The 13631-nt window shown below is 37.3% G+C and overlaps 1 protein-coding gene across 10 annotated transcripts in view; it reads right to left on the reverse strand.

The window, feature by feature from the left end:
* Positions 1–13631, reverse strand: part of DLG2 (discs large MAGUK scaffold protein 2) — a 2226746-nt gene that overhangs the window by 2203106 nt on the left and 10009 nt on the right. For all 10 annotated transcript variants that reach the window (XM_061119788.1, XM_061119779.1, XM_061119776.1 and 7 more), the window contains one exon: positions 6621–6752. In XM_061119788.1, coding sequence (XP_060975771.1) covers positions 6621–6752 — 132 coding nt within the window. The remainder of the gene's footprint in view (positions 1–6620; positions 6753–13631) is intronic.

Genomic DNA, 13631 nt, shown 5'->3' on the forward strand with positions numbered 1-13631 from the left:
TAGCACAAACAAAAACATTCTTCATTTGAAAACAATCAGCCTTAAAAGCATTCATCCTACATAAATTTAGTTAAATGGTGCCATCTGGTGACATAAATCCTGCAGCAAATATAAAAGGTCCAGAGACAAGAATGACATACAAACTTCTTGGTGGTACCCAAGTGAAAATGTCAAAATTAACTTCAGAAATATTTGATCCAGCTTGACATAAAGCACACAACTAATCACACTCAGTACACAGCAGTTTAACAAAAGGAATTACAAGAACTGTTTGGGCCCCATTTTCTGCTTACCACTCTTGTTTCTCAAGTGTACCTTCAAACTTAAACAAGTCTCCAGAAGAGATTTAAGTCTAATACGATCCTTTAGCCAGCGCTGAGAAAACATTTTTAAAGCATAAACATCAAGAATATCCTGAACCTTGTTTAAGTCACATCTATTTCCTCACTCTCCTTCTGATTTCTATGAATCTGTTTGTCATCACCTCAAATGCCACTTCCCTAAGATAGCTCACCCTGATGCCACTGCTAAAGTTAAGCTTCTCACCCACAACGTTCTCTACTTCACCACTGTAGCATTTTCGCAATGGTAAATATAAACTATTCATGCAATTTCATTTAATGCTTTTCTCTCCAGTTTTGTATCTGGCACAGTGTTCAGTGTTTAAATGAATAAATGGATAGATGGATGATTAGATAAATGGATGGGGGAAAAAATGTCCTTCTCTATCCTCTCTTCTTACCCCTGTCATTGACAAGATCCAGCTCAAGTTTACATCTTGTAAAACAAAATCTTCCCCAGCAACACCAATTTACAATGAATCCATGCTTCTTTGGACTCCTACAGCACTTTGGTCTAAGCTCCAGAGTTTAAGCCTCGGTTATATCCTGTGTAATACTTGTTAGTATATATGTGAATATTACCTTCCTAACTGACCTTAACATCCTCAAGGGTAGGAATTTGGTTTTTAATAATATCCACCTGCATGTGTCCATGTGAAAGTGAAAGTGACGTCACTCAGTCGTGTCCAACTCTTTGCAACCCCATGGACTGTAGCCTACCAGGCTCCTCCGTCCATGGGATTTTCCAGGCAAAGGTACTGGAGTGGGCTGCCATTTCCTTCTCCAGGGACATGCACATGTCCATGTAAGGAGGTAAATAACTCATAAATACCTTGTTAATTATTATTACTAAATTGTAATCACTGAAATACCTGCATTCTTTCTACTGAAATGGGTACTGTAAACAAATGAAGCAAGAACAGAGTAGATCTCAGTATTTAAGAACCTAACATTCACCCTCCTTGCAGTCCAACGAACTCTCAACAGTCTTCTCCAACACCACAGTTCAAAGCATCAATTCTTCAGTGCTCAGCTTTTATAGTCCAACTCTCACATCCATACATGACTACTGGAAAAACCATAGCTTTGACTAGACGGACCTTTGTTGGCAAAGTAATGTCTCTGCTTTTTAATACGCTGTCTAGAAGCTGAAGCTCCAATACTTTGGCCACCTGATGAGATGAACTGACTCATTTGAAGAGACCCTGATGCTGGGAAAGACTGAAGGCGGGAGGAGAAGGGGACGACAGAGGATGAGATGGTTGGATGGTATCACCAACTGGATGGACATAAGTTTGAATAGGCTCTGGGAGTTGGTGATAGACACGGAAGCCTGGCATGCTGCAGTCCATGGGGTCGCAAAGAGACACAACTGAGCAACTGAATTGAACTGAGCCTCGTATGTGTCAACAACGGCATCTCAGTGTAGCTTATTTGTTCTCTGTTCACAGTCCCATAGGTAGAAACTACCATGAAGTATCCAAAGGGAAAAAATCCACTTCAATGTTTCAGATACACTATTGTATATCTCAGAATATAAAATGGCTCGTTATATTTGTCACAGATCAAACCAAATTTTTTAAAAACTCAAGAATGAAAAAATGCCACCATCATATTTTCCCAAATTTACTAATGCTGTTCACATACCATATTTCTTTCCTTGAGTGACCAAATATCTAACTATTTAGAACACAGGTTCTCAAACTTTAGCTTGCCTCAGAATAGCCTGGAAGGCTTATTGCAACACTATTTGCTGCACCCTGCTTTCAGAGTTTCTAATTCAGTAGGTCTGGAGTGAGGCCCAAGAATTTGCAATGCTGACCAAATTCCCAAGTGAGGCTGATGCTGCTAATCCAAGAACCACACTCTGAGAACCTGTGCTTTGGAGGATTAGAGTCAAGCTGTTCCAAATTTATATAACCATTTCACTATAATCTACAAAAAATTCTTTCAGTTTCTTATGATCAGGTGGCAAAAATTATTACAAACACAAATTAAGACCAGAATAACCATGATGTTTGCAAAGAGATATTATTTTGAAATAAATAACAAACCAAAAAGTTTGTTCTGATTTTCCATAAGGCATTACAGGAAAACCCAAATTTTTTGGCCAACCCAACATGTTAGAATTACTATAGTGAGAAAAAAAGCAATTTTTTTTATTCAAACTAAAATCTGATAAAACTCTCATGCAGATCAATTTCATAATAATAATCACTATTATATTTAAATGACTCACTAATCACATACCTAATATCTCGTTTCTCCACTTGATTTCTCTCACTCATAAGGGCAAGCAAGGACTATTCTCTCCCCATACAGTTTACTGACGTGATGGACACGAGTTTGAGTAGGCTCCAGGAGTTGGTGATGGACAGGGAAGCCTGGCGTGATGCAATCCATGGGGTCACAGAATCGGACACTACTGAGCGGCTGAACTGATAGCTTATTGTTATATCCCTATTGTCAAGCATAATGTGTAACACATAACATGTATTTTTAAAATAATTGTTGAATAAATAAAATTTATTGATGACCTATTATTATTAAAGGCCCACAAACTGAGGGTACAAATGTTAAATAGATATAACCTCAACTATTAAGCTATCACATTCTATTGAGAGAGCAGTAATATACTCAGTCATAAGGCAACATAACAAGTACTTTATATGAACAAAGTGCTATGAGACATAATGAAAGGGCTGGTTAAAGCTGCTAACAGGTAGGGACAGGTAGAAGGAGATGATAACTCCCAATATGTAGTATATCTACTGTGTCACCTCTATTGCTAATAATTCCATATGGTCTATACTTATGTTTATGAAAATAAAAAATATTTTACTCTAACACAAAATCTGACATTCAGCCACCATAAAGCAAGATAAGTTCTTTTCTAAGATGTTGCTATTCTACCAGCAGAGTTTTCAGGAAACAATCACTTTACTACCCATTCTCTTCTAAGGCTTCCTCCCAGGTTCCCCCTCAAACACTGAAGTGAAGTAAGAGAAAACAAAATTAGATTAAACAACACTAACAAGATTTTAGAAGGGGTTGAAAGGTACTAAATACACATACATGTTCTGTCCATACTGGTACATAAAAGTAATAAATAAATAAGGCAATTTTCAACAAGGTATCAAAGCAAAGCAGTCTTGTGGTACATAACTCAAAAATGAACTAACTGATTACATGATTTAAATGGTCTTTACAGATAATTATGGTGCTAACACAAATCGTTAAATTTTCAAAGTAGATCTGGCAGAGAAGTACAAAAAGAAAAACATTCCATCTTGCTCCTAAACAAAGGGTAAATAACCTAATAGAGTCCCTTGAAAGTCTGACTGCTTTAGCTGTGCTAAATGGAAGAGACTTAAATTAAGTTGTAAAATATCGTGGAATTCACTTATATTCAAATTCTGAAAAGTGCTAATAGTGCAATCATCATAAAACTATAACCATCCATTGGAGAAAACATTTTCCTTAGTATTTCCACAAGATGTCACCCTAAGCCTAACATCGAAGTGTGCAGCTTTGCATTTTTCTTTTTTTGTGTGTATTAAAGAAAATTAATTACTAACTTTTTAAAAGTTAAGGTCTTTTTGTTTATACTTCCAGTTATTCGTAAATGGAAAATCAAAACAGGATACAGGGACTAAAGAAGAAGGAAGAAAGTTAAACAGTTCATCATTCACACTGTTTTTCACAAGAGAAACGCATTTTACCCTTGAGTTTTATTTTCTTTTACTTTATTTTGAAAATGTTCCATAATTAGCATATATTATCCTTATAATCAGACTTCCCTAGTGGCTCAGGCAGTAAAGAATCCACCTGCACTGCGGGAAACCTGGGTTGGAAAGATTCCCTGGAGGAGGGCATGGCAACCCACTCCAGAGTTCTTGCCTGTAGAATTCCCAGGGACAGAAGAGCCTGGCAGGCTACAGTCCCTGGGGTCACAAAGCCTCGGATACGACTGAGCGACTAAGCACAGCATACTTATAATCAGATAAAGTTATATTTTAAAAATAAAAAACTATACCTTTGCTATCACTCCCCATCCTATTATCACAGAACCCATTTATAAAATGCTTTTATGCACTATAATAATGATCAAAGCTATGGAGACAGAATTCTGTGCTCAAAGATTATACCATCTAAGATAAACTAGTGTTTGCATTTTCTTTTTTCAGCATATGATGGTAGACTACAAAAGAAGGATACTATTTATTTTCAAAGTGATGCTTTTCATTTACTGAGAGAAGGCCTGGTTTCCCAGTCACCCGTAAATGTTACAGCACATTCTGCAATAACAGTATTTTACTCTACTATATATTTGTATTGGATCTTCTGCACTATGAGTGCCTCCTATTTTCTTCAGTTGAGATTCATGCAAGGCATTATTTCAACATACTATCTGATTATCAGAATAATGGGTTAAAGCCACTATTTTCCATTATGTGCAACAAAAAAGAAGGGGAAGGGAAGTTGGTTCAAACAGAAAGCAAAATACCCAGCATAAATAATGCCCTGTTTATCAATGGTTCCCTACTTATCCTTTTATAAAGATACAGTCCCCTTCAGGATATACAGGGCTATGTAGTTTTCCTTTTTGGGTCCTTAAAAAAAATGCACAGTGAGACCAATAAAATTCAATAGAAAATTATGTTACATTGTATAGCATCGCTCCACTCTTTGCAATCTGGTTTATTCCAAAATGACTTAAAAGACCAGCCAAAACAAATCTATCCATTCAAAGCTGGGCATGAGGATTACTTACATAACAGCTTTTTACAGATTACCGTGACCTCTCATTTTATTAGAGAAATTCTAACTACACTACAGGCTTTCTGCCAAAATATTTCTCACTCACTTAGAACAATGGCAAAATACAACTCTTTGTCATTCGTCTTTTTATTCCTTGTGAAAGCATGCTGCACTGCCAAATGAATACATTATTCTAGTAGAATTACCTAAAGCATTCAACAATATTCTTCCTAAAGTTCTGAAAAACTCAATCAAAAGACATAGCCCAATCTTATCTCAGCACATCATACAAATCTATTTAGAGATATGGCCATTCAGTTAATGGTCTTAATAAAACTATTAATTTTTAACTGAGAAATCTGTTGCTTAAAAAATGGTCTCTAAAATACCATTCTCTAATGACAGGGTTTATTTAAATTTTGTTAAGAGCCTATTTAGAGTTCTTTTTATTTAATACCAACTAAGATGATTATAGTTATGTGTGTCATTAATTCTTAATAGCCATAAAAGAATATTTCAAAGAAATTAATCCACAGACAAAATAATCCTATAGAGCTTTTACTATTTTTATTCAATAGACTGATTTTCAATTTTTCAAAAAGGAATGGTTTCTTAAATATAAACCATAGAGTTGTAGTTTTGTCAATAAGCATAAACATTCATTATAATAAAAACACAAATATTTTCAAGACTAAATTCTCATAAATTCATGCTTTTAGTTTTTAATATCAGTAACCATCAGACCTGGAAAAAGTAGTAATAATGTCTAGTAGACTCAATTATTTCTTTAAAATATACTGTTTAAATCTAGCAAAATCTATAATTGAGTCCTTTCTAAAATTGTTGGTTGTTTTTGTTGGGAGGAGGTATTTGTATCTTTACTAGTTTAATTCTAAAAAGAGAATTAAAAATTATCTGCATAAATACAAAAATGCATGTATAAAGATATACATAAATAAACCATAAATTCAAGAATAAACAGAAGGTTAAACATTATGTAGCTCAATTCACGAAAAACTGACAAAGTATTGAAATTTTTCATTGTGAATCATGAGATTTTTTGAGAGAAGCAAAAAGATGAAAAATAGTGTTTTAAGTTTTGTCTTAAGAAGAAGGTAAGACTAGAACTATAATCGTAACTGAACAGAATGTGACCCATCACTTTTCATGTCAGGCAAGTCCTTCTCCAGAAGGAAGCAACTTCCTTCCCTAGCACATTTTTTCCTCAATTTTTGAAATAAACTACTCCAGCTTTTTCCTGGGTTTACTTGTCTTCCTATACAAAACATTCTGTCAATACTTTTATTTTTATTAATATATACTTATTTCCATCTTATAGCAGTTCTTTTTTAGGATAAGCTGAAATAACAAAATGAAAAAAAAAAATTTTCTTCTACTTGAGATCAAGAAAAATATTTCAGTTTCAAATTTGGTTAACATCAGGTTCTCTGACAACATTATTCAAACTATTAAGCCCAATTCTAATTATGAAAATCATGAATAATTTTAAATACCTACCTAGCAAAGCTTGGAATAAGCTGCTCTTAAAGATACCCATCACCTTTTTAACAGCATTTTTCAACTGCTGCTCCTCTGGTTTCCTCAAATTTTTGCAGTATTCTTCCAGTAATGACAAAGCTCGGTCAGTATCTGAAAAACATGATTTTAAAATTCTATCTTATGGTCTCAGAAAAACAGTAAGCTAATATTAAACTATTGTGTAGTGATATTCCTAATTTCATAACAGAATAATAACTAATCAGGAATTCCAGAAACTACCTTTAAAATTGATCATTACAATGAACTCAATTTTAACAGCCCACTTTTATTTCTATTGTCTTCCATAAGAATTTGCAACCATGAAATAAGGCAAAGGTCCAAATGGAATGCTGACCAGTTGATATTCACACAGTAGGATAAGACTCTGTCAGGAAAACTGTCTTAAAACTGGTGACCTCCTACATGATAATGTCCAGATTCCTTAATGTAACCTTTGAGACCACCATCCCATGAGCTGTTTATAAGCTATATTTTCAGTCTTATTTCCCACTATATAATATTCTACGTTAGTAAAGTAATGCTTAAAATTCTCCAAGCCAGGCTTCAGCAATACATGAACTGTGAACTTCCAGATGTTCAAGCTGGTTTTAGAAAAGGCAGAGGAACCAGAGATCAAATTGCCAACATCCGATGGATCATCAAAAAAGCAAGAGAGTTCCAGAAAAACATCTATTTCTGCTTTATTGACTACGCCAAAGCCTTTGACTGGATCACAATAAACTGTGGAAAATTCTGAAAGAGATGGAAATACCAGACCACCTGACCTGCCTCTTGAGAAACCTGTGTGCAGGTCAGGAAGCAACAGTTAGAACTGGACATGGAACAACAGACTGGTTCCAAATAGGAAAAGGAGTACATCAAGGCTGTATATTGTCACCCTGCTTATTTAACTTATATGCAGAGTATATCATGAGAAACGCTGGGCTGGAGGAAGCACAAGCTGGAATCAAGATTGCCGGGAGAAATATCAATAACCTCAGATATGCAGATGATATCACCCTTATGGCAGAAAGTGAAGAAAAACTAAAGAGCCTCGTGATGAAAGTGAAAGAGGAGAGTGAAAAAGTCGGCTTAAAGCTCAACATTCAGAAAACTAAGATCATGGCATCCAGTCCCATCACTTCATGGCAGATAGACAGGGAAACAGGGGAAACAGTAGCTGATTTTATTTTTCTGGGCTCCAAAATCACTGCAGATGGTGATTGCAGCCATGAAATTAAAAGACGCTTACTCCTTGGAAGGAAAGTTATGACCAACTTAGGCAGCATATTAAAAAGCAGAGACATTACTTTGCCAACAAAGGTCCGTCTAGTCAAGGCTATGGTTTTTCCAGTGGTCATGTATGGACATGAGAGTTGGACTATAAAGTTAGTTGAGCACTGAAGAATTGATGCTTTTGAACTATGGTGTTGGAGAACTCTTAGAGTCCCTTGGGCTGCAAGGAGATCCAACCAGTCCATCCTAAAGGAGATCAGTCCTGGCTGTTCACTGGTAGGACTGATGTTGAAGCTGAAGCTCCAATACTTTGGCCACCTGATGCGAAGAGCTGACTCACTGGAAAAGACCCTGATGCTGGGAAAGATTGAGGGCAGGAGAAGGGGATGACAGAGGATGAGATGGTTGGATGGCATCATTGACTCAATGGACATGGGTTTGGGTGGACTCCAGGAGTTGGTGATGGACAGGGAGGCCTGGCGTGCTCCGCTTCATGGGGTCGCAAAGAGTCGGACACGACTGAGTGACGAAAGTGACTGACTGACTGACCCCCTTCACACGTATACACACAGTGCCAAAGTCACAGTGGATTACTCACTTTCAGTCTCCACTCCCCCCACAACACACATACATACACATACACACTTTCTATACCTCTGCATTTTTCTTTGCTCCTCCTGCTCCCTGTATTGGAATATCCTGCCCATACCACTCTCTCCTCCTTGAATTAGTGTGCTACATTGGAAAGAGCTTATTGTTATCTAGGTCTGGGTCTGAAACCTATTTGCTAGCTGACCTTCAATAAGTTACTTAACCTCTCTGAGCTTCTGTTTCCTTACAGGTAGCAGGATTAAATTACAAAATGCTTAGTACAATATCTAGTGCATAGAAAGTAATCAAGAAGTCAACCGAAACCTTATCTTCCCTTAATTTGGACCTAACTCAAATGTTCTCTGGAGAAGGAAGTGGCAACCCATTCCAGTATTCCTGCCTGGAGAATTACATGGACAGGGGAACCTGGTGGAATATAGTCCACGGGGTTTCAAAGAGTCGGAGACAACTGAACGACCAACACACACTCACACACACACAAAAGCTCTCTATTCCATAAAACCATCTCTGACAATTCAAAGTAATCACTGTCACTCTTCTTCCAAACCATTTTGCCTACACGAATACTACAGGCATTCTTAATACACACTGTTATACTATGGCTTCTTGAATTGCCCACACCACAAAGTATTAGTTGCCCACATGACAAAATATCCCTGAAAAAGTCACCAAAGTGGCACTGTCTTTGTGTGTAGTAGGTGACAATTTTTTTTTTGGAAGTGAGAAGATTCAATTTAGCTATTCCAAAATTAAGTTCTGTTTGAAGAATGTCAAGTCACATATTTTTAACCAATAACACTTATGTACATACACTGAGAACATAAAATACAACACTTCCTCAGACCTGAAAAGCATTATGAGAAAGGACGAGAGTCACCTTAACCAATGAACAACTACTTTCATCATCGACTTGCATTTTATAAAATTATGTTTAGAAAGCTTCTGAAGAAAGTGGCAACAAAGTTCAGACCACAATCTTAAATACTACATTGATAATTTTCCTCTTTATATGATTTACATATTTATTTGTTCTGTTTGAGGAGTTCCTGTCTGAGGAACTAATATCATACAAACTTTTCATAGAGAAGGCACATTATGAAGTTTCTTATCAGTACCATCTTGGAAGAAAGCTGACTGGAACACCATTGTTCAGTCGCTCAGCTGTGTCCACCTCTGCGCCCCCGTGGACTGCAGCACGCCAGGCTTGGTTTTCCCACATTTTCATCCTTTGCTCAGATTCTGTCACGAGTAAGGGTTTTACCTTCAGTCAGTGCCACTTCCTTCAAAAGTCTCTCTAGGGATTCCTGGCACTTCTCCACCTGACCAGAGTTCTTCTCTTGTTATCGTCTAATTTTTAATATGAGGAATCTTCATCAAAACTTACTTGATTTGAGAGTCATTCTTTTTCTCCCAGCTTTACTGAGGCCAGATTGACAAATAAAAATTATATACAGTTAAGGTGTACAATAAAAGGTTTTGATATATGCATATATTATGAAATGATTACCACAATCATTACCACAAAGACAACTGTCTTTGAATTTTAATAGCCTTTCTCCCTCAAATCTACCACTTTCACAGACTAAATATCAATTATAACAATAATTCATATTTTTCTACTGAATGTTCCAATTCTTTACCCCCTCAGCCATCCTCAGCTGATGATCATGTTTTCTATTCTGTGGAAAATCAGCAGAGAACTTACACAAGCTCCTAATATCCACTAGGTTATCTATCTGTAGCTGCACCCCTATACTTTGCCTTCCCCATTACTATGGATAAAATATGTTTCTCTTTAATGCCAACTCCTCTACTTAAGCACCTAAGGCTATTTTCTTTTGCCTACTCAAGGACACCGCTTCATCATCAACTGTTTTCCTCTCCAATCCCTCCCTTCAGCATACAAATAAAACTGTAAAAGCAGTGATTTTTAAAAACTTTCCTTTACCCTTAATTCCTCTCCAACTAACTACTGTCCCCAGTTCTCTGTTCCCTTCTATAGCAAAACTCCTTGGAATGCTGTCTACACTTTCTTTGCTTTCATTCTTTCTTATTGTTGCTGTTGTTCAGTCGCTAAGTCATCTCCGACTCTTTGCAACCCCACTGACTGCACCATACCATGATAGCATTACCATAATCACATCTACAGATATAAGTCACTAGGTAAAGGGACTTTAACTAATTCCTTCAACACATATTTATTGAGCGACTACCCAGGGAAGACACTATTGATTAAAAGCATCTAGATGGCCTCTAAACCAACAGAGTTTATTATGTCTCTGATCTCTGTACGAGAAAAATCTGACACATAAAACAAGGCGGCAAAATATAATAAAAATGGTCAAATATGGTCAAGTTTGTGCATGCCAGCATCTAATGCTGGAATTGTGGTTGCCTTTTCAAGTTTCTTTTTGATATCAATAATGATCACTATCTGGTGTCAATTCCATTTCTGATTAAATTCTTGTTTCTGATTAACAAAAGCTTGAATGTGAAGGTGATAAAAAACTGCATACCTATACAAAGATGATAAATAAAGAAAACAAAAGATAACAAGGATCTTGTTGTATAAGTCAAAGATCCCTAACCAGATATTGAATAAAGTGGAAAGTTGAGAATTACCCAAGTTGGGACTAATACCTTGACTGCTGTTCAAATTAAACCAGGTATAAATGGAGTTTTTTTTCACCTGAACTGCCAATATAATGATCTCAATTATCTTATTTTCTCTGTTAAAGGAAATCTGTATTCATATGAATCCAGAGTCTACTGAAAGGACAAACTAAACCTGGAATACCTGAAGCCAGATACAGAAGGAAATAACAGGGAAATCATTTTTTAAAATAAAAATTTCTGATGAAATATGCAATCCAAAGGATATAGTGAATGTTACATAATTGGAATTATAGGTAATCACGTGTCTATTAATTGAAGTTCAACTCTTGTCTTTGGTTTAAGAACAGCATTGCCAAAAAGTCATAATATGGGACAGGTGATTTAATTTGAAACAGCAATATTGCTAACATGAACTTTTAGATAGGGAAAAGACAACATAAAATTATTTGCCACAACTAAGAATTATAGAACATGTGATGGTATTGTTCAGAAAACTGAGATCAAAATATAGTAGAGAGAATGGTAAACTAAATACACAAATCATTTCAAATCTTGAAATTCCTTTAAATACAATCCAATTGCAATACGGGAGACCTGGGTTTGATCCCTGGGTTGGGAAGATTCCCTAGAGACGGGAAAGGCTGCCCACTCCGGTATTCTGGCCTGGAGAATTCCACAAACTGTATAGTCCATGGGGTCGCAAAGAGCCAGACACGACTGAGTGACTTTAACACTCACAGTTTAGAAAGAACTTTCCCATGCATTATCTGATTCCCACCACTGAGAAATTATATTGCCTCTTATACATGAAACTGGGCTCCCCTGGTGGCTCAGATGGTAAAGAATCTGCCTGCCATGCAGGAGACCTAGGTTCGACCCCTGGGTCAGGAAGATCCCCTGAAAAATGGCATGGCAACCCATTCCAGTATTCTTGCCTGGAGAACTCCATGGACAGAGGAGCCTGGCAGGCTATAATCTATGGGGTCACAAAGAGTCGGACACAACTGAGGGACTAACACACACGCAGGCATGAAACTGAAATTTATAAGTGACTTGCCCAAGATCACAGAACTACGGAAAAATAAACTTGGAGCTTAATCCTAAAGCGTTTGATTCCGAGTGCTCTCTCCATCAGTTCAGTGCAGTTCAGTCGCTCAGTCACGTCCAACTCTTTGCGACCCCATGAATCGCAGCATGCCAGACCTCCCTGTCCATCACCAACTCCCGGACTCTACTCAAACTCATGCCCATCGAATCAGTGATGCCATCCAGCCATCTCATCCTCTGTCGTCCCCTTCTCCTCCTGCCCTCAATCCCTCCCAGCATCAGGGTCTCTTCCAACGAGTCAACTCTTCGCATGAGGTGGCCAAAGTATTGAAGTTTCAGCTTCAGCATCAGTCTTTCCAATGAACACCCAGGACTGATCTGCTTCAGGATGGACTGGTTGGATCTCCTTGCAGTCCAAGGGACTCTCAAGAGTCTTCTCCAACACCATAGTTCAAAAGCATCAATTTTTCGGCGCTCAGCATAGTACCACCCTTAATCCTCCAGAAACAGTCGAGCATATCTCTATGGGGGAAAAAAAAAATACTTGACCAATCAGACATAATTTTATCACTGAATTTTAGAATCTGGGGTTATAAGTTGAATATCTATTTTTTACATGTGTTTATCAATATAAAATTATATTCATAACATAAATTTAAATGGTCCCACCTTTAAAATCTAATAGAGATACTAAGTTCTTTCATTCATTAATCAAATATTTATCTTACAATGCTCTAGACTTTGGTTGCTCAATACTAAAAAAGATAAATATTCTACCCTCTCAGGGATGTCTTCTGTATGAAGGTAAAGATAATTAAGCAGAAAATTTAGACAAAGTAAAAGATTAAAATAGAGTGTGGTCATGCTATGATGAGGTACCAGATGCCAAGAGAAGAGAGAAGTAAATTGATACTGTCAGGCGAGTGCATGTTCCTTGGTTTTTCTCTTGTCACAACAAAGATTTGGAGTGACGGACATTAAAGCCCCCCTCGGCGTGTCACAGCTTTCGGGTCTTGGACAGACCGTGTTATAGCTCTCAGGTCTCGAACGGACCGTGTTATAGCTCTTAGATAAATCAGTGTTACAGCTCAGTGTTACAGCTCTATTTTATTTAAATAATAGCCAGAAAATCCATCTTCGAGGCGCGAGGGCATGTTGACCCAAAAACACAAAGAGAAGAGCGCCCCAGCGCGCACGGGAGAGAGAAAGAGAGAGAGACAGCTCTGGCTGCTCTTTTTATGTTTTTCTCTCCCTGGGCCTGTCCTATGTAAACTGGGCCAGCCAGGAGTGCTGTTTGTTTTACCTGGGGTTCTCACTCCAGTCCTTGGACCCTCCTTTGTTCTATTTTCTGGGCTTTTCCCTTCCAGGTCTTTTAGCCACCGCCATTCTGGACTCCTTTTTCCCTATTCTAACTACCTAACAATACCATACAGATCACACTATTTGGCCTTTTCCTGAAGAAGGAATAAGAAGCCATGG

The sequence above is a fragment of the Dama dama genome, chromosome 2 (assembly GCF_033118175.1).
Source record: "Dama dama isolate Ldn47 chromosome 2, ASM3311817v1, whole genome shotgun sequence".
Lineage (NCBI taxonomy): Eukaryota > Metazoa > Chordata > Mammalia > Artiodactyla > Cervidae > Dama > Dama dama.